The 22915-nt window shown below is 36.7% G+C and overlaps 1 protein-coding gene across 2 annotated transcripts in view; it reads right to left on the reverse strand.

Annotated features, from left to right (window-relative positions):
- CCDC150 (coiled-coil domain containing 150) overlaps window positions 1-22915 on the reverse strand; it is a 77495-nt gene that overhangs the window by 22787 nt on the left and 31793 nt on the right. Inside the window, exons 12-16 of one of the 2 annotated variants that reach the window (XM_035007489.1) lie at window positions 22640-22817; window positions 22040-22108; window positions 11702-11815; window positions 6657-6740; window positions 747-854 (exon numbers count right to left, since the gene is read on the reverse strand). In XM_035007489.1, the coding sequence (XP_034863380.1) occupies window positions 747-854; window positions 6657-6740; window positions 11702-11815; window positions 22040-22108; window positions 22640-22817 (553 nt within the window). The remainder of the gene's footprint in view (window positions 1-746; window positions 855-6656; window positions 6741-11701; window positions 11816-22039; window positions 22109-22639; window positions 22818-22915) is intronic. The other variant, XM_035007488.1, reaches the window with a different exon arrangement.

Below are 22915 nucleotides of genomic sequence, written 5' to 3' on the forward strand. Positions count from 1 at the left end.
AAAAGGTATGATAATTTTACATTTTTGTGAAGTGTTCATTGAAATTTTCAAAACAACTTCAGAAATTTCTGTGAAAGAGGGAATGTGAATCTTGGGGAGAAAAAATAGGACCATTTACTACAAGCAGCTTACATGAAGTCGTCTTCTATGTAACTACTCTGATTATTTTTCTTCACTAAATGTTTTGTTACATTGTTTGTCTTTCTCCATTCATGTGTTAAAATTTTATATGAACTACAAAAGGTTTTCAGCCTCAGCAGCCACCACAGTGACAAGTAAGCACTTATACTAATGCCTCTTTCATGTGAGCTGTCTGGTGCAGGTGTATCTTGTTGGCACTGAGTTCTGAATTTGCCAATAATTATAAAACCGCTTCCTCTATGAAAGTGTTTCTCGATGCTTTCATTAAAATGATGCTCCCTATGAATGCTCACTCATAACATTATTTTGCTTCTGAAAGATATAACTTTTAATTCTATAATAAAGTTTATGAGTACATTCCTAAGCCTACAATTAGAGCATAAATAAGTTGGAATGTCCCAGTCCTACTTCAGGCATCTTTTTTTCTCACAGTTCAGCAAAACCTTGTACATTGGGGGTGTTTAAAAAATATTTGTGAATTGAGTCAAATGAGAGAATATTCATCTTTCTGGGACTATATGGTAAGGTGGGGAGAAACGCATCAATTTCTTAAAACCTAATTAAAACAATATAACAGCAATCTGTTTTGTAGCTATTAATCACACCTGAGCATATTTGCTCTCTAGAGCCTTGTTCAACTTGCGTAGATGGTCATTCTGTGAACTGGTTTCAGTAAAAGAATGTAGTTGTTCTTCTAGCTGTTTAACTTTTATCTAGGGTAAAACAGAAGAATAATAAAATGAGGCTTATTAATTTTATGTGTATATATATTATTAATACATATACTCTAAAAGGATATATTATATATATACACACATATACATATACATACATATATACACGCACATACTCTAAAAGGATATATATGTTATACATATACACACACACACACACACAACTCTAAAAAGAAAAATAAGATGTCATGAGTTTGGAAAAATCACAGAGAATCCTTAAAAGTTATAAAAGCAATCCCAAGTTTTTCTAATATGTAAAGAACGCTATTTCAACTAACATAGCTATTTCAATAGCTTAAAGTAGGCTATAGCCATTTACATGTACGGAGATAACTAATTTGGTTTCTATTGTTTATGGAAACTCCAAATTAACATGACTCATGAATATAAAAGTGAGACTTTGTGGGTAATAATTTCAATTAAAAAACTGTGATATCTAACATTCAAAAAACATTTTGAATATGGATAATTAGAATTGTCAATATGCAAGATGACAGTCTTATTGACAGAATTATAAAAGTTGAATAAATGAAGTTCTTATACAATGAATTATACTTTAACACTAACTGAGAAAGATGACATATCTTTCTCTTTAAAGAAAATGATCATTTGGGGGAATGAAATCATTAATATTTATTCACTAACCTCCAAACTGTGTTTTTCCACATTTTCTTCCTATCCTACCCACCCTTTCATACAAACCAACAATTAACATTACTGAGCTTATCCCTGAATCAGAAAAAATTTCATCCAAAATTTTTTTATTTAAATCAACTTTTCCCCCTCTGTGTGTCTTGTTTCCTACCTGTAGAGGGTAAACACTTCTTGCCTATAGTTACTGGACACTTTCAGGAACTGTTAAAAATGTGATTGCTAATATTGGTTTTTTTTCAAAGACTGCATAAAAACACATTCTGTCTCAGGATCTCTCTCCTGTTCCACTAAGCTGGATCCTTCTTTTATCTTTGCTTAACTCAACCTCTAGGTACACAGTAAAATGCCCTGAAACTTTTCAGATGGCATGTTCTCATTTATAAGCACTTTAATTTTTGTATTGTCTTATTTGGCATGATTTTTAATTCAGGACATTCATAGGGGAAAGAACACAGAAGCAAATACATTGTGCTGCCCCACAGAGATCTGGGTGGGTGGGTGGGGGAATTAAAATCCAAGCAGCTTCCAACACTAGCTTATCAGCCAGTCTCAGGAACAGCAGTAACTTAGGTCAAGGTCTTTTGTTTATCATTCTTTTTTTTTTTTTTTTAAGATTTTATTTATTTTTCAACAGAGAGAGAGAGACAGTGAGAGAGGGAACACAAGCAGGGGGAGGGGGAGAGGGAGAAGCAGGCTTCCCGCGGAGCAGGCAGCCCGATGCGGGGCTCGATCCCAGGACCCTGGGATCATGACCTGAGCCGAAGGCAGACGCTTAACGACTGAGCCACCCAGGCGCCCCTTGTTTATCATTCTTAATCCTTTTTAATAATTTTACTATAAATGTATGCCTAAATAGTATATAGTATTATTTTATGAGACTGATCCATGTTAACACATGTCTCTATTATAGAGACTGCTTTCAAAACTGGTATAACTACTTTCAGGAGTAATTTAATAAACTCTAGTAAAATTCAACATCTGTAATCCTACAATCCAGGAATTCTCCTCTCAAGATTTATACTTAGCTTAGAGAATTTTTTTATATATGAGTACAAGGAGACATGTACAATAATTCATCACATCGGTGTTGTTTGTAAGCAATTGGAAACTGCCTAAATGTCCATCAACAGAAGAAAGGATAAATCTATTTTGGCATATTTATAAAATGGAATAGTACATTACATTGAAAATAAAATTCAGACCATGTTTGAATCTGGGGCAGCAGTTTCTCACACAGTCTATATTAGCAGCTAAAACCCACTCTTTATACCAATCATTAAGTCAATTCTAAAATGTAATCTTTTATCAAATGATTCATAGGTAATATTTTAGTCAATTATTCAATGTAGAGAGAACACAGAAGATTATTTTGATCATGTTTAGTATGCAGCTCTTCCTTTAAATTATCTTGCAAGACTTTTATGGTATAAGAGCATTTTCCCTTGGGTTGATGAAGTCAGTCCCTTTGGAATGTGCCAGCCCAAGGTATGACATAAAAACACCATGAGTCAATAGTTTCAAGTGTTTCAGCTTTCAAAGACTATCAAAAACATTAAGCCCTTGTTGTAGGAATATGAGCAGAAAAAAGTTGTATTTTCCTTAAGATTCTGAGGATAACCTCTAAAGTATGTAATTGAGGTATAAAAGGTTAAATAGTAATCTATACACCCAGCCTGTAATGTCGACTAGCTTTCCTAATGAAAAGGAGATGAGAGGTATGCTTTCCCCTCCTCATTTTATAGGTGAAAGAGATGAAACTCAAACACAATAAAAAAAACGATTAACAAAATGCCAGTAAGTACCTATCAAGAATTGCTTTAAATGTAAATGGACTAAGTGCTCCAATCAAACAACATAGGATGCAACCCAAGCACTTTTAAGAGGGAAGCGTACAGCAAGGCAAAAGAAAAATCTCACATAAACAACCTAACCTTACACCTAGAGGAGGTAGAAAAAGAAAAAGCCCAAAGTTAGCAGAAGGAAGGAAATAATAAAGACTAGAGCAGAAATAAACAAAAGAGAGACTGAAAAAATAGAAAAGATCAATGAAACCAAAAGCTGCTTCTTTGAAAAGATAAAACTGATAAACCTTTAGCCAAACTCATCAAGAAAAAGAGGACTCAAGTAAATAAAATCAGAAATGAAGGAGGAGAAATAAACACCATATCACAGAAATACAAAGGATTATAAGAGAATATGAAAAATTATATGCCAACAAACTGGACAACCAGAAAACATGGATAAATTCCTAGAAACATACAATCTCCCCAGACTGAATCAGGGATAGAAAATTTGAACAGACTGATTACTAGTAATGAAATTGAATCAGCAATAAAAAAAATCCTAATAAACAAAAGTCAAGGATCAAATGACTTCACAGGTGACTTCTACCAAACATTTAAAGTAACAGGTTCTGGGGAACCTGGGTGGCTCAGTCAGTTGAGCATCTGCTTTCAGCTCAGGACATGATCCTGGAGTTCTGGGATCAAGCCCTGCCTCAGGCTCTCTGCAGAGCAGGGAGCCTGCTTCTCCCTCTGCCCCCTACTCTTGCTCTCTATCTCAAATAAATAAGTAAAATCTTAAAATGAATAAATAAATAAAATAATAGGTTCTGCTGATACTACTGTGGTTTACTGCCTACATTAAAAAAAATTTTAATTATAGTTGACATACAATATTATATAATTTTCTCTGTCATTTATTTATTTCATAACTGGAAGTTTGTACCTCTTAATCCCCTTCACCTATTTCACCACCCCCCACCCCTGACAACTACCAGTTCTCTGTATTTATGAATCTGTTTCTGATTTTTGGAAGTTTTTCTTCCTCTTCTATATTTTGGAATATTTGGGAATATTGAAAAAGAATGAAATCTTGCCATTTGGAATGACATGGATGGACTTAGAGGGTATTATGCTAAGTGAAATAAGTCAGAGAAAAGCAAATACCATATAATTTCACTTCTACGTGGAATCTAAAACAAAACAAATGAACAAAAAACCAGAAACAGATTCATAAATACATGGCTGTCAGAGGTGGGGGGGAATGGATAGGTGAATTAGGTGAAGGGGATTAAGAGGTACAAACTTCCAGTTGTGAAATAAGAGACAGGGATGAAAAGTACAGCATTGGGAATATTGTCAATAATGTTATAATAACTTGGTATGGTGACAGATGGTAACTACACTTATGGTAAGCATTTTGTAATGTACATACTTACTGATTCACTATGTTGTATGTCTAAAATTATATAATATTGTATGCCAACTATGTTTCAATTAAAAATAAAAAAATGTAGGCAGCACACCACAGTAGTGTTAGCAGAACTTCTTACTTTGTTTCCAGTAGACATCACAGATATTTTCATATCACATAACAGTTACTGCAAATATCTTGAGAAGCTGTGCTTATCACTAGTTTGAAATTAGTTTATAAAAACACTATTAGATTTTGTTATTGAATGCATTAAAAAAGAAACAAATATTAAAGTATCAATTATTTTTGAATATTTTGATAAATAGATTTGAAAAGAACTGAATTTTTTTTTTTTAGAGAATGCACAGTGGGGTGCGGGGTGGAGAGGCAGAGGGAGAGGGAAGAGAGAATTTTTTTTTTTTTTTAAAGATTTTATTTATTTATTTGAGAGAGAGAAGAGCAAAAACAGGGGAAGCGGCAGAGGGAAAGGGAGAAGCCGGCTCCCCACTGAGCAGGGAGCCAGACCTACAGCTTGATCCCAGGACCCTGAGCCGATGCTTAACCAACTGAGCCACCCAGGCGCCCCTGGAAAGAGAGAATCTTAAGCAAGCTCCATGCCCAGCATGGAGCCCGACATAAGGCTTGATTTCACAACCCTGAGGGTCATGACCTAAGCCGAAATCAAGAGTCCAAAGTTAGCCAACTGGGCCACCCAGATATCCCAGGAATTGAATTTTTTAAAAAAATATGAAATTCAAGAAAATTAAGACTTGCCCAAGGTTAAACAAATATAAATGATTATATTTAAATGTAACACTGACTCCAGAAAATATTCAAAGCACACAGATAGTGGCCAAATAGCCTTATTTTTCAGCAGACAACCTATTATTTCACAACCAACTTTACCAACTGCCTTTTACATATCTGGGCCGATCTGGTGTGCTAACCCTATAACAAGCTCCTGGAGCAAATGAGATGAAATTAACAGTGACATGCTTTACATGTCTGTAGTGAGATTACTTAATCAAATCAGCTCTAACTGGACTTCACTTCATACCATTTAATCCAGTGGTCCTCAAGTATGGTTGCATATTAGAATCACTGGGGAGCTTAAAAAGCACTGAAGCCTAGGACCTATTCCCTGAGATTCTGATCTAATTGGTCTGGGGGGCAAGCCTTGTCATGGGGATTTTTCCCCTTGTATTTTATAGATGAACAGAAAAATTGAAAGAATTTTACTGTGAACGTGAATACCCTCACCATCCAAATTCTACCATTAATTTTTTTATACCTGCTTATCACATACCAATTCATCTATCAATTTCCTCTATTGATCCACCAAACTATTTTTTTTTTCTGTTTCATTTCAAAGTAAATGGCAGACATCATACACTTCCCAGAATGAGGTGTTTAAAAAATTCCTCAAATTGTAACGTGTAGCTAAGGCTGTGACCCATCTATTCAGACTTCAGCATTTCCGCTGGAGTTGGTTATCAGTGTCAAGCTTCCTGCTCTGTAGGTACTATAGGGATAAACCCCACAGGAAGCAAAACAGTATCCCATTCACTCAAGTCTATTGCCTTTGAGTCCCAATTTCCAGGGTTATTTCTTTTTAAGAATATTATAAAATTTCAGCAAAAAAAGAGAGCATAGGCTGTCTACATTCTCAGCGAATGACCATGCATAAAACAATTATAATACAACTTCAAATAGTCACAGAATGGGCTTTGGTTTCATAATTTTAACTTTCAGTATTATATTACAGATATGTGAATAGAAGTCATCTGGGTTTTATTTAATAAGGCAACAAACTTAGGGGGGTTCAAAAACTTTGGTCCAAAGTTACAGAATTTCTCAAAACCTGGCAATATTTAACTTGACAACTGTGATTAAAAAATTACACAACACAAATCAGAAAATAAAATCTCATACCTGGAGTTTTCCCTTTTCATAGGCCAGTTTATTTTTACTCTCAGTAATTTTTCCCAAGGCCTTTTCCACTTGCTGTTGGGCAAGCTGACAAAGCAAACACAGGTTATCAGTACCTAGGCATAGAATGGAATAACCATTTTCTGAACAAGTATTCATACCCTTATCATTTCTACAGTGACAAAACCAGGATTCATATTTATTTGCCTCTGCTGCCTCTTAGTTTTTCCCTAGAGTGACTAGTCTTTCTATACAACCTACCCCCAAATTATGCACATTCAATATAAAAATTTATATCCAATATTAAGCATCAGTAGGTTAACTATTATGGCCATCTGAGTATTTGTCCTATCAGAGCAGTATTTATTTCATACATTAATTATACATATTCATACATTGTTTCTCAAAGTTTCTTTTTTTTAAGAGAGACAGCAGCAGGGCAGAGTGCAAGGGGGGAGTGGGCAGAGGGAGAGGGAGAGAGAGAATCTTAAGTGGGCTCTGTGCAGAGCCCAACATGGGGCTTGATCTCAAGATCCTGAGATCATGACTTGAGCTGAAATCAAGTTGGACGCTTAACTGACTGAGCCATCCAGGTGCCCCATTAAAGTTTCACTTTTAATCACTATGTGTGGTTCCCACTAAGGCAAAGGAAAATATTTTTAAAAAGCATTCAGACCAAAAAAGTATTGGTTTCAAAATAACCTAAGAGAAATATAGACTGTTATCAATAAAGGGGCGGCTAATAACAATATATTATCATAAAGTTAATCATCAATTTTCTGTCAGTGGAAATCCCCCTTTCCCACAATACTTTCTATTTTGGGAACTGAGGTAAAAACATTCCATGAACACAACATTTGGGATTATGTTTTGACTAAGTCTTCAGCAAAAATAAATGACAAGGGTGGCCAATGATGTTACAAAAACAAAGCTATACTATAACCATAAAATCTTAGTTACTTAAAATTCAATTCTAAAGTATATAAACTGAGGTGCCCAATGTACTGTGAAGTGCAGATTCAGTGTATAAAACACCAAGAGCTAGATTTAACCTAAAATATGCTAGCTGTAACAAACAGAGATAACTGCTTGCCTTTTTGGAATATGAAAAGGGTTTTTTTTGCAGTAACTTAGATGATCTGGGTCTCTTACAAAAGGTGTCCAGGAATTTTTTTTAAATAATGGCACTTTTTTTTTTTTTAAAGATTTTATTTATTTATTTGACAGAGATAGAGAGAGAGCACAAGTAGGCAGAGTGGCAGGCAGAGGGAGAGGGAGAAGCAGGCTCTCCACTGAGCAGGGAGCCCGACGCGGGGCTCGATCCCAGGACGCCGGGATCATGACCTGAGCTGAAGGCAGCCGCTTAACCGACTGAGCCACCCAGGTGCCCCTAAATAATGGCACTTTTACCTCAATAAAATTCCCTCTTTTAAGCAAAGGCATACAGAAATTCTATTAATCTGTTAAGTATACTTTAAAAATAATCTTCCCTTTTTTTGGTCACCTAAGAGAATGCTAATGCAGTGGTAAGTGTAAAGTGTCTAAGCAAAATCAAAATGTGATTAATATTTGACACAAGGTCACTTATTTACATTCACAACAAACAAAGAAATTTTTCTAGTTGCTAAAGGAAAGCAGATATTAAGGCAGTAATTTAAATTATTGTTTCCAGATTATTATTATTTTTTAAGATTTTATTTATTTATTTATTAGAGAGCGAGCAAGCGAGAAACAGCAAGAGAGGGGAGAGGGTCAGAGGGAAAAGCAGGCTCCCCGCTGAGCCGGGAGTCCGATGTGGGACTCGATCTCAGGACCCTCGGATCATGACCTGAGCCGAAGGCAGTCGTTTAACCAACTGAGCCACCCAGGCGCCGTTTCCAGATTATTTAAATAGGCCTTATATTAAAGAGAATCAATGGAAGACCAGAAATTAGAGAGCACTTGAATGAGTGAATATCTCAGATTCTGAGTTGTGGAAGGCCAAACAGATTAACCTTTGCTTAAATAATCTTGTCAATATACTACAAAGATTATTAATATGCAAAGCAAAATAGAAACTGGAGAATCATTTGAGAATTACCATACAAAGAAAAATGCTAATGGTTAGAATATGCATTTTAACTGATTCAAAAATATCACTACTTGGAAAAAGCAGGAAGCAAACAGAATTATCTTAAGATATGAAAGAAAGGTTGACAAGGATTCAACTGTAAGCTACAGAATGATTTCTAAAATCATTTTTAAATTTTAGGTGAGCTGACCCTACTCAGCGGGGACTCTGCTTCTCCCTCTCCCCCTGCTCGTGCTTGCTCTCTCTCTCTCTCAAATAAATAAAATCTTTTAAAAAAAATTTAGATAAGCTGTGAAAGTTAGCAGAAGCTGTTAGAATACATAAAGCCAACAGATACTAGCACCTTGGTAAAGCTATTTTATAGGCAGATTGTAAGCAGGGATTTTTTTTTTTTTTTTAAGATTTTATTTTTAAGTAATCTCTATACCCAACATGGGGCTTGAACTCACAACCCCGAGATCAAGAGTTGCATGTTCTACTGACTGAGCAGTCAGGCACTCCTGTAAGCAGGGACTTTATTCAAAATATTTAACAACTAGGGGTGCCTGGGTGGCTCAGTCGGTTAAGTGTCTGCCTTTGTCTTAGGGTCATGATCCCGGGGTCCTGGGATCGAGCCCCACATTGGGCTCCCTGCTCAGGGAGGAGCCTGCTTCTCCCTCCCTTCCCCGCTCAGTGTTCTCACTCGCTCTCCAAACAGAACCAACTTTGACACCTGCCCAACTGTACACTGACTGAATGTCATCCTAGTTTTAAGAAATACATTTATTTATTCTTAAGATTTTATTTATTTGAGAGAGAGAAGAAATACAGTTAATTCATTTTTTAATGATTTCAAATCATTAAAGTCCTAGTTGTGTAGGGAACTGTATTTCTGTCTCGTGCTATCATTTGAAATCAAGAAGTGAGAATAGTTATTTAACTTGAACTCAGGAATAGTAAGCTTCCCCCATTTTCATCATTCCTCACTATGGTTCCCTGAATGACTGCCTGTGGTGAGAGACTTAAATTATACCATCATTAAAGGCCGAAAAAAAAATAAACCCAAAATCAGTGTGAAGAAGAAAAAAAGAATACTGTTTAAACATGGATAAAGTAAGCTAGGCCCCGTGATAAGCACTTTACACACAGTATGACATTTAATCCTCATATCCTGGCAAGATAGACATGACCCTCCTTATGTTCCACTGAATCAATCTTTCTCAAATACCTATTATGTATTAAGTGCTATGTTAGGTAAGGGAGTATAAAGATAAGTAACTACAGTTCTTGCATTAGAAGAGAGTGAAGGCAGATACATAATTCTAATCAATTTCTAATCAATGAAATTATTATTTTGATATGTATATGCACAGCATGCTGTGGGAACCCCATGGTTAGGGGGGATCTCCTTAGTCCCAAAGTCCATAGAGGTTAAGGCCTGCACAAGTCACACAGTAAATGGAACCAAGGGTTGAAACCAGGTCTGTCTGAATTCAAATCTGTGGTATGGCATATACAACACACACTCATAAGCATTATCTCCAAAATCCAGTAAGAGGTTATTTTAGAAGGTAGTTCTTATTGAGAATTTCAAGTGTTAATTCCCAAAGAACAAAAATACACTGCCAACATTGAATGGTGATAGGTTTAATGATATTGCTGAGATTAAAAAAAAAAAACAAAAAAGCCCCAAATCCTGACACCTCAACCGCATTTCTCAAGATTCATACAGCCAACAGGGGCGTGGTCAGAGAAAATTCTATGTGGAAACACAGAACTGCAAGATGGAATTGAGGTTTGTTTTATCACTGAGAGACCTTAAGAGGTGCTATGAGCAGGCAAGAATCAACACTGACTGATCAAATCATTGGCAGGATCTGTCAAAATCACTATTAGGATGAGGCTACAGGCCTACTCACTGGCAGAGGGGGATGAAAGAATCAGGAAGACTGAGATGTGGTCTTCCAGAGGGACCAGAAGCAGGTGGATTGATAAGCCCAGCTGATGCATGGCCAACAAGCAAGTAGAGGACATGGATAAATCTTTAATCTTGGGGGAGGGAGTATTGGTCTGAGATAGTACCAGGAATTAGAGCTAATGCACCTTGTTGCTGTAATAGCAACTTAAAGGCCTTTTTTCTGGGATGGTTCAGATACTAAAATTTCAATAAATGGTAGTTATCTGCTACATGCTTTACATGTATTAACATACTTAATCCTCAGACAACTTCCTAATAATGGTATTATTTTCCCCACTTTGACAGATTAAGAAACTGAAGCTCAGAGAGGTCACAGCCAAAATTGAAACACAGGCAGTCTGGCTCTAAAGCTATGAAAATGTAATGGATTTAGACTTACTCTCTAGGTTTTCATAGTTTACGTAATGAGCAGCTTATGACAGAGGTTGAAAGAATTTAACTCAGATTAAGACAGACTCACATCGGAGCCTTCTCTGCAATTTTCAAAGGTGATCTGCATTCTATAGAAACAATTTTTTTTTTCAAGTACTCAAAAGCACACAGGAAAACTCATTAGCTGCTTAACAGAATGATCATCTCTTTAAATACCCTTCACTGAGAGATGTTTTACAAACTCTACCATTTATTTGTTTTGCACTGACCTTGTCAAACAGCTTTTAGAAATTGTACTTATTACTGATTACCTAATAGAACTGTCAGACAAGGAAAAGAAAAATATATGTTTCTTCCTCATAATTTATGGAAGAGCAAATATTTTAAAACATTATATATATTTGTGCTTTTCAGTATTATAGATCATCTGTGGAGGCAGATATTTAATAGCTGCCTTAAATTCTTGTTTTCTTAAATCTTTTATTGTTTGAGTACTCTAAGGCTCTCTGCTATATTTAGCCTGAGTTATCCAGGACTTAATAATTATTAAAATGCAAACAAATGAAGAAAACCCATCTTCTGACTTCTGATTTTTAAAAAACTCATCAGGCATTAATTCTTAATTTAGACTGACCTTTTTATACCCACCCCATTGTAATCAGAAGTGACTTGCTGAAGTTCTAGGGAAGCCATTTGTTCCGCCAGGTGCTTATTCTTTTCCTCTAGAGTCTGCAGGTTGTGGGTTAATGCATTTATATCTACCTTTGAAACACAAAAGGAGAAGGGAAATCTATTTATGCTAGATCCAAAAATATTATCTTATTTTAAAAATGACATTTTTAACTGTAATTTAGAAGTTATTGTATGAACATGTCCTCCTGTCTCTAAATGCAGGGATTTGTAGTCTGATAGCTCTGATGATTTTGTAAACTTTTTTCTTTTCTTTTAAAAATTTTCAGCTTTTCCTCTCTCATTCTCTCTCTCTCAAATAAATAAATAAAATCTTTAAAAAAAAAAAAAAAAGGGCGCCTGGGTGGCTCAGTTGGTTAAGCGACTGCCTTCAGCTCAGGTCATGATCCTGGAGTCCCTGGATCGAGTCCTGCATCGGGCTCCCTGCTCGGCAGGGAGTCTGCTTCTCCCTCTGACCCTCCCCCCTCTCATGTGCTCTCTCTCATTCTCTCTCAAATAAATAAAATCTTTAAAAAAAAATAAAAATAAAAATTTTCAGCTTTTCTAGTTGTCTTCAACAGGAGGGCTATGACAAATTACATTGTTCACATTTACTAGAAGTAGAAGACCTTCTGGTACTTGGTATTTACTTAAATATTAATTTAAGCTTATGAACATAGATGCAGAAAGGCTCCACCAAATACTAGTAAAATGATTTCAGCAATATATAAAAAGGATAACAAGCCAGGACTAAGTTTATCCCAGCAACACAAAGCTTGTTGAACATTCAAAATTAATTAGTATAATTCACTACCATCAATAAATTAGAGAAGAAAAAATGTATGACCATCTCAATAGATGCAGAAAAAGCATTTCACAAAACTCAACATTACTTCATGATAAAAACTCAGCAATCTGGAAATGAAAGGGAACCATCTTTACCTGATGAAGTGTATGTATAAAAAACCTACAACTAATATCAATCTTAATAGTAAAAGACTTGAATGTTTCCCCCTAACACTGGGAAAAAAGCAAGGATATTTACTCTCACTATTCCTGTTCATTATCATACAGAAGGCTATAGCTGATGCAATAAGGCAAGAAAAAGTACAATAGACCTAAAGATTGGAAATGGAGAAATAAAAATATCTCTACTTACAACAGATATGATCATCTACATAGGAAATCCCACAAAAGTGTACAAAAAAGATACCAGAATAAGTGACTTTAGTAAGGTTGAAGGACACAAGGGATGCAACTCAATTGTATTTCTATATACTAGCAATAAACAATTGGAAATTTCTTAAAAGTATGCCTTTTGTAATAGTATCGAAACCCATGAAATTCTTTGGTACAAATCTAAAAAAAAAATATGTCCAATATTCAATATGCTCAAAATTATAAAATACTGGTAAGAGAAATTAAAAACCTAAATAAAATGGAGAGATATATCATGTTCGTGAATAAGATCAATTGCTAAAATGTAAATTCTTTCTAATCCCAATTAAAATTGTGTGGGCCTGGACCAGGGTCCACTCTTTGGTGGGGCCTGGACTTAGGGCTAGAAAAATATGCCCTAGAATAAAGACTAAAGGGAGTTCTTCAGGCTGAAATAAAAGGGTATTAGACAATAACTGGAATTCACATAAAGAAAGAATACAGCTACTACAGTAAAGGTAGCAACATGAGTACATATAAAAGGTGTTTATGTCTGTAACTCTCTTTATTACCCATAACTCAAAATTATATAGTAAAAGAAAGAATAAGGGAATTTAAAAAGTACACTAGAAGTATCTTAACACAGAAGGCAGCAGTAATGGAGAGAGAGAGGAATAAAAAGCATGTAAGACAAAAAAAATAAATAAAGAGTAAAGTGGCAGACGTAAATCCTACCTTATCAGTAATTATGATAAATATAAATGGATTAAACACTCCACCAAAAAAAAAGCAGAGACAGGCAGAATGAATTTTTTAAAAGATCCAACTGTATGCTGTTTATAAAAGACACATTTTATTTATTTTAAATTTTATTATGTTATGTTGGTCACCATACAATACATCATTGGTTTTTGATGTGGTGATCCACGATGCATTGTTTTCGCATAACACCCAGTGCTCCATGCAGTACGTGCCCTCCTTAACACCCATCACCGGGCTAACCCATCCTCCTACCCCCCTCCCCTCTAAAACCCAGTTTGTTTCTCAGAGTCCATAGTCTCTCATGGTTCATCTCTCCCTCCAATTTTCCCTTCCTTCTCCTAATGTCCTCCATGTTATTCCTTATGTTCCACAAATAAGTGAAACCATATGATAATTGACTTTCTCTGCTTGACTTATTTCACTTAGCATAATCTCCAGTCCCATCCATGTTGATGTAAAAGTTGGGTATTCATCTTTTCTGATGGCTGAGTAATATTCCATTGTATATATGGACCACATCTTCTTTATCCATTCATCTGTTAAAGGGCATCTCGGCTCTTTCCACAGTTTGGCTATTGTGGACATTGCTGCTATGAACATTGGGGTGCATATGGCCCTTCTTTTCACTACATCTGTGTCTTTGGGGTAAATACCCAGTAGTGCAATTGCTGGGTCATAGGGTAGCTCTATTTTTAAATTTTTGAGGAACCTCCACACTGTTTTCCAAAGTGGCTGTACCAACTTGCATTCCCACCAACAGTGTAACCACTAAGGAAATTGAAGCAGTAATCAAAAAATCTCCCAACAAACAAAAGCCCAGGGCCAGATGGCTTCCCAGGGGAATGCTACCAAACATTTAAAAAAGAATTAATACCTATTCTTCTGAAACTGTTCCAAAAAATAGAAATGGAAGGAAAACTTCCAAACTCATTTTATGAGTCCACCATTACCTTGATCCCAAAACCAGACAAAGACCCCATCAAAAAGGAGAACTACAGACCAATATCCTTGATGAACATGGATGTAAAAATTCTCACCAAAATACCAGCCAGTAGGATCCAACAGTACATTAAAAGGATTATTCACCACGACCAAGTGGGATTTATCCCTGGGCTGCAAGGTTGGTTCAACATCCACAAATCAATCAATGTGATATAATACATTAATAAAAGAAAGAACAAGAACCATATGATCCTCTCAACAGATGCAGAAAAAGCATTTGACAAAGTACAGCATCCTTTCTTGATCAAAACTCTTCAGAGTATAGGGATAGAGGGGACATACCTCAATATCATAAAAGCCATCTATGAAAAACCCACAGCGAATATCATTCTCAATGGGGAAAAACTGAGAGCTTTCCCCCTAAGGTCAGGAACATGGCAGGGATGTCCACTATTACCACTGCTATTCAACATAGTATTAGAAGTCCTGGCCACAGCATTCAGACAACAAAAAGAAATAAAGGCATCCGAATCGGCAAAGAAGTCGTCAAACTCTCACTCTTTGCAGATGATACGATACTTTATGTGGAAAACCCAAAAGACTCCACCCCAAAACTGCTAGAACTCATACAGGAATTCAGTAAAGTGGCAGGATATAAAATCAATGCACAGAAATCAGTGGCATTCCTATAAACCAACAACAAGACAGAAGAAAGAGAAATGAAGGAGTCGATCCCATTTACAATTGCACCCAAAACCGTAAGATACCTAGGAATAAATCTAGACAAAGAGGCAAAGAATCTGTACTCAGGACACTATAAAATACTCATGAAAGAAATTGAGGAAGACACAAAGAAATGGAAAAACGTTCCATGCTCATGGATTGGAAAAACAAATATTGTGAAGATGTCAGTGCTACCTAGAGCAATCTACACATTCAATGCAATCCCTATCAAAATACCATCCACTTTTTTCAAATGGAATAAATAATCCTAAAATTTGTATGGAACCAGAAAAGACCCCGAATAGCCAGAGGAATGTTGAAAAAGAAAAGCAAAGCTGGCGGCATCACAATTCCGGACTTCAAGCTCTATTACAAAGCTGTAATCAAGACAGTATGGTACTGGCACAAAAACAGACACATAGATCAATGGAACAGAATAGAGAACCCAGAAATGGACCCTCAACTCTATGGTTAACTAATCTTCGACAAAGCAGGAAAGAATGTCCAATGGAAAAAAGACAGTCTCTTCAACAAATGGTATTGGGAAAATTGGACAGCCACATGCAGAAGAATGAAACTGGACCATTTCCTTACACCACACACAAAAATAGACTCCAAATGGTTGAAAGACCTAAATGTGAGACAGGAGTCCATCAACATCCTAAAGGAGAACACAGGCAGCAACCTCTTTGACCTCAGCCGCAGCAACTTCTTCCTAGAAACATCACCAAAGGCAAGGGAAGCAAGGGCAAAAAATGAACTATTGGGACTTCATCAAGATAAAAAGCTTTTGCACAGCCAAGGAAACCGTCAACAAAACCAAAAGACAACTGACAGAATGGGAGAAGATATTTGCAAATGACATATCAGATAAAGGGCTAGTATCCAAAATCTATAAAGAACTTCTTAAACTCAACACCCAAAGAACAAATGATCTAATCAAGAAATGGGCAGAAGACATGAACAGACATTTTTCCAAAGAAGACATCCAAATGGCCAACAGACACATGAAAAAGTGCTCAACATCACTCGGCATCAGGGAAATCCAAGTCAAAACCTCAATGAGATACCACCTCACACCAGTCAGAATGGCTAAAATTAACAAGTCAGGAAACGACAGATGTTGGCAGGGATGCAGAGAAAGGGGAACCCTCCCACAGTGTTGGTGGGAATGCAAGCTGGTGCAGCCACTCTGGAAAACAGTATGGAGGTTCCTCAAAAAATTGAAAATAGAGCTACCATATGACCCAGGAATTGCACTAATGGGTATTTACCCCAAAGATACAAATGTAGTGACCCGAAGGGGTATGAGCACCCTGATGTTTACAGCAGTGATGTCCACAATAGCCAAACCATGGAAAGAGCCAAGATGTCCATCGACAGATGAATGGATAAAGAAGATGTGATATATTTTACACACACACACACACACACACACACACACACACACACTGGAATATTATGCAGCCATCAAAAGTAATGAAATCTTGCCATTTGCAACAACGTGGATGGAACTGGAGGGTATTATGCTGAGTGAAATAAGTTAATCAGAGAAAGACATGTATCATATGATCTCACTGATATGAGGAATTCTTAATCTCAGGAAACTGAGAGTTGCTGGAGTGGAGGGGGGTGGGAGGGATGGGGGTGCTGGGTGATAGACATTGGGGAGGGTATGTGCTATGGTGAGCGCTGTGAATTGTGTAAGACTGTTGAATCACAGACCTGTACCTCTGAAACAAATAATACATTATATGTTAAAAAAAAAAAAAAAGAATATAGCAGGAAGGGAGAAATGAATGGGGGGAAATCGGAGGGGGAGACAAACCATGAGAGACTATGGACTCTGAGAAACAAACTGAGGGTTCTAGAGGGGAGGGGGTTGTGGGGGGATGGGTTAGCCTGGTGATTGGTATTAAAGAGGGTACATATTGAATGGAGCACTCGGTGTTATATGCAAACAATGAACCATGGAACACTACATCAAAAACTAATGATGTAATGTATGGTGATTAACATAACATAATAAAATTTAAAAAAATAAACCTTCAAAAAAACCCTATAAAATTCTTAGAATAAAAAAGTGTTAATTTTTGTGGCCCTGGATTAGGCAACAGTTTCTTAGATGTGACATCTAAGGCATAAGCAACCAAAAAAAAAAAAAAAGTTAAACTGAACTTAATAAAAATCTAAAAATTTAAAAACAGAACCCATAGAATGGGAGAAAAATATCTGCAAATCACTTATCTGATAAGGGTCTACTATCTAGAATATATAAAGAACTCTTAGAACTCAACAATTAAAAGACAACCGAGTTTACAATGGGCTACTGATCTGAATAGACATTTCTCCAAAGAATATATACAAATGGCCAATAAGCACATGAAAAGATGCTCAACATCATTAGTCATTAGAGAGATGCAAATCGAAATCACAAGGTACCACTTTTCACATCTACTAGGATGGCTATTATTAAAAAACAAAAAAAACAACAGTGTTGGTGAGGATGTAGAGAAACTGGAACCTATGTACACTGCTGGTGGGAAGGTAAAATGGTCTGGCACTGTGGGGCGCCTGGGTGGCTCAGTCGTTAAGCATCTGCCTTCAGCTCAGGTCATGATCCCAGGGTCCTGAGATAGAGCCCCGCATCGGGCTCCCTGCTCCGTGGGAAGCCTGCTTCTCCCTCTCCCACTCCCGCTGCTTGTGTTCCCTCTCTCGCTGTGTCTCTCTCTGTCAAATAAATAAAATCTTAAAAAAAAAAAAAAGGTTTGGTACTGGGCGCCTGGGTGGCTCAGATGGTTAAGCGTCTGCCTTCGGCTCAGGTCATGATCTCAGGGTCCTGGGATCGAGTCCCGCATCGGGTTCCCTGCTCAGTGCAGAGCCTGCTTCTCCCTCTCCCTCTGCCACTCCCTCTGCTTGTGCTCTTCTGTCTGTCTCTCTGTCAAATAAATAAAATCTTAAAAAAAAAAAAAAAAAAAGGTTTGGTACTGTGGACAAGAGTCTGGTGATTCCTCATAAAGTTAAACAAAATTACCATATGACCTGGCAATTCCACTCCTAGATATGTATCTCAAGTAAATACATGTATAACACACACATTTACAGCAACACTAATCACAACAGCTGAAAGGTGCAAACAATGCAAATGTCTATCAATAGATGAAAAGATGAACAAGACAAACTGTGGTGTGTGTGTATATATATACATACCACATACAAAGACACATACACAGTGAATTCTTACTCATCCATAAAAGGAGTAAAAGGGAATGAAGTTCTGCTATGAAGAACAACATGGATGAACCTCAAAAATGTTATGCTAAGGAGCCAGACACAAAAGATCACATATTGTATGATTATATGAAATATCCAGAATAGGTAAATCTACACAGATGGAATGCAGATAAGTGGCATCAGAGGTCAGGGGAAGGAGGGAATAGGGAGTGATTGCTTAATGGGACCAGGGTTTCCCTTTGGGGTGATAAAAAGGTTTTGGAACTAGAAGAGTTGGTGGTTATACAACACTGTAAATATATAAAATGCTACTGAATTGTTCACTTTAAAGTGTTTGATTTTCTATTATGTGAATTTCACCTTAATTGAAAAAACAAAATGAGATACTTCATACCCACTTGGATGAGTATATTAATTTTTTAAAAAGCAGACAGTAACAGATGTAGGTGAAGATGTGCAGATATCTGAATCCTCATACACTGCTGGTGGGACTGTAAAATGGTGCAGCTACTTTGTAAAAACACTTTGGTAGTTTCTCAAAATGATAAAGAGTTATCCTATGACCCAGTTTCACTCCTACAGAATCGAAAACATATGCTCACATACAAAAAAAATGTATACACATGTTCATAGCATTATTAAACAGCCAAATAGTGGGAACAACCTGAATGTCTACCAATTGATGAATGGCTAAATGAAGTGTGGTACAGTCACATAATACAATATCATTCAACCATAAAAAGGAATAAGATACTGCATATATTACAGTATGGATAAACCTTGAAAACATTAACCTAGCAAAGAGGCCAGAGACAAAAGGCCACATACTGTTTTATTCTATTTATATGAAATGTGGGAATAGACACACCCATGGAGACAGAAAGTAGAACAGTGGTTGCCGGGGGCTGGGGGCAGAACAGAATGGGGAGTGACTGTTAATGGGTACTGGGTTTCTTCTTGGTGATAAAAAGGTTCTAGAATTAGGTAGTGGTGACGTTTGCACAGACTTGTGAATAAACTAAGAAACCATTGAATTGTATATTTTAAGAAGGTGAATTGACAGTGTATTAATTATATCTCAATAATAAAAGGTACTAGATCAGACTGTCCATCTAAAAATAAAATGAACCTTGCATGATATACGAAAATTAACTAAAAATGGATCGTTGACCTATGTAAGACCTAAAACTATAAAAGTTCTAGAGAACTAAAAGGAAAATCTTTGTGATTTTAGGTTAGGCAAAAATTTCTCAGATAAGACACAAAGGGTATGATCCAAAAATTTAAAAACTGACAAGTTGGATTTCATCAAAATGTGAAACTTCTGCTCTTTGGAAGAGCATTAAAAACAAGGCGTAAAATGGAAGAAAAAATATGTTAAGCACTTAGAAGATTTGCACATATACAAAAAGTATGAATTTTTTATGTAAGAATCAACATGAGACTATTTTTAAATCTCTGAAAAATCAATAATAAGAAAACAAACAACTGAATTAAAATGGTTAAAATATTTGACGAGACACTTAAACTTGTGGATAACCAATAAACAGATGAAAAGATGCTCAATATTATTAATCACTAGAGAAATGCAAATTATAGCCACAGTGATATGCCAGTCTACACCAGTTAGAATGGCTAAGACCAAAAGGACCAACAATACTAAGCGCTGGTGAGAATGCAGAGAAAGTGGAGCTCTTTTATACTATTGATGGAAGGCAAGATAGTACAGATTCTTTGGAAAACAGCTGCTGAATAGTTTACTATGTTAAATATTTATTTCCCATAGGATCTAGAATTCCAACTCCTGATAATTAGCCAAAAGAAATAAAAATACATGTTCATATGTGAACATTTATATAGGCTTTATTCATAATTGCCAAAATTTACCAACTCAAATGTCCTTCAGGTGGCAAATAGATAAAGAAATTGTGATATATCTATATAATGGAACACAAACAACTGATACAACAAGAACTTGGATGAACTTCAAATGCCTTATGCTAAATAAAAGAAGCCAGATTTAAAATGTTACATGTTGTATGATTCCATTTCTGGGATATTCTGGGAAAGACGTAACTATAGGAACAGAAGAACAGGTCAGTGGTTGCCAAGGGATGGAGGCGGAGGAAGAGGTTAATGATAAAGAGGCACAAGGGACCTTCCTGAGGGGATAGAAGTGTTCTGTATTTTGATTGTGGTGGTGGTTACATAATTGTGTTGGTCAAAACTCACAGAACTGTACACTAAAAAAAGGGTGTATTTCACTATGTATATTATAACTTAATAAGCCTGACTTCAGAAAAACATAGCTTTACAATGAATACACATTTGAAAAGTATCAAATTAGACCTAAGAAGAAAAAAATGGGACTCTGTATAAGCATTATCATTTGGCCTAATAGAACCTCTCTAATGAGCCAGTATCTTTCAGCCCCATGAACTTACACTTAGCCTACGTTCAGACAAATAAAATCAGAAAAGCAAACTGTTTTAATCACAGACATACAGCATTTGCCTTAGCCATGTAACATTCCCTACATTTTAAGCAAAAAGCATTCATGAATTTAATAGTATCCACCAATTTTCCAAATTTTAAAAAGCATATTGGAGGACAAACTGACACCAGTAAGTCCTTACCATGGGAAGTGAACTTTTTAAAAAGATTCTTAGGTTGGACTATTTTTCAAATCACTAGAGTTTAGTCAATAAACCACAGATTACCTGCCAGAGTGGTGAGCTGTATTAGAGCTTGGGCTCAGAATTTACCTTTTCTTCTCTCTCCAATTCTTAAATTACAAGTTCACACATACATGGTAATATGGTGATGGTAATATGAATACTATTTAATTAGGCCAGAAGCCAAGAAGAAATCAAGGATTGACTGTTATATTGACATGTGTTGCAGAATTTACTGTCTGGGGTAGGCTAATTCTCCTTGACACTCCAGATAATTCCAGATGACAGTGATACATAATCTTTACGCTCTTCAAAATTTGAAACACAAACAGCAATGTTTTAAAGACTGGCTTTTGTTTTATTTTAATAAGAATTGTATTTGTGTCTCTGGCCATTCTATCTTTTTAGAACCCAGAAAAGAGTATATTGCAGATGAAGTGACAGGTGCTAACAGGTACTTAGGAAGTCTTTAAAACAAAATAAAACAAAACAGCACTGTCAGCAATGATCTCTTTGCCTCCCACAGGGCCATCAGCTCACTCTCAATGGATTTCCTGGCTAAAATACTCAGTGAACACTAGGGCCAGAGCCAGTCATGACTCTGGCCCACACCAGATGCTCAACAAGCAAACGCTGCCCAAAAGCAGCCTTGTGCTGCCGTGACCGGAGTGCTCGGTGCTGCACCCACCTCAGTGGCTCCTTTATCCTCCCACAGCCTGGTATTAGACAAAATAACCCATCTCCTCAGTAAGATAAGCTGATACCGGAGGCAGAAATACAGAAGGGAATACAGTGAAATATCAATAAAGAAAATGTGGAATACCTTGTTTTTAGCTAATTCCTTTTCCAAATTGCATTTTTCTTGCGCTGTTTCTTTCTCTGTTTTATTCACCTGCCCAAGGAGGGGAAAAGAAATGGGTGAATTTTGAAGCAACTGCTCTACAGTAGCAGACACACCCTGCACGTTAGTTAATACCTACACTGCAGAGATAGCACATCCTCTCAGAAAGGGGGCCACTCAGGGAGTCTCTGAGGCAGAGCAGACTTCACAAATAGCCCTGAAATTAGAAAGACACGTCTGCATGTCAGACTCCGCTGCTTCCGTCCTAAAGAGGAAGACAGAGCTGTCCCCCCCCTTAACCTCCATTGTCCCACGCCTTCAGGGGAAATCAGCTTTTTAAATCTGACCCCTTAGCTATCACGAGGATGTGTGAGCTATTAGTTAATGCTATAAAAGGGTACTCTGTTTGGCACAGTCTACTTCACATGCTAAAAGACAGAGATTAGCCACCTAAAGATTTCTTTAATGGGCAACTCAGACAAACAGCACCTGGGCTCTATTTCTTATCTTTTGCACTTAAAATAGTTTTAACACAAGATCACCGCCACAACCAGGAGGTAACATAAATCTGCTTCTACCTACCTCTCCCTGAAATCTCTCTTTCTCCTCTAGCAGAGACTTCTTCTCTTGGATGGATGCTTCCAATTCACCTCGCAATCTTGCAATAGTTGTTTCTAGCAGCTCTTTCTGCAAGGCTGTCCTCTTCTCAGCATCCTGTGCTTTCTGGATACACTGATTATGCTCAAGGATTACATGGTCCCTGGAAGAAGACAACGAGGAGATATGACTGTTAAACAAGAGTTCTTTAATAGACTCATGTTCTCCAAGAACATACTGGCCGAGAGCAGTTACCAAAAT

The sequence above is a fragment of the Mirounga leonina genome, unplaced genomic scaffold, assembly GCF_011800145.1.
Source record: "Mirounga leonina isolate KUSES-001 unplaced genomic scaffold, KU_Mleo_1.0 Mir_151, whole genome shotgun sequence".
Taxonomy (NCBI): Eukaryota; Metazoa; Chordata; class Mammalia; order Carnivora; family Phocidae; genus Mirounga; species Mirounga leonina.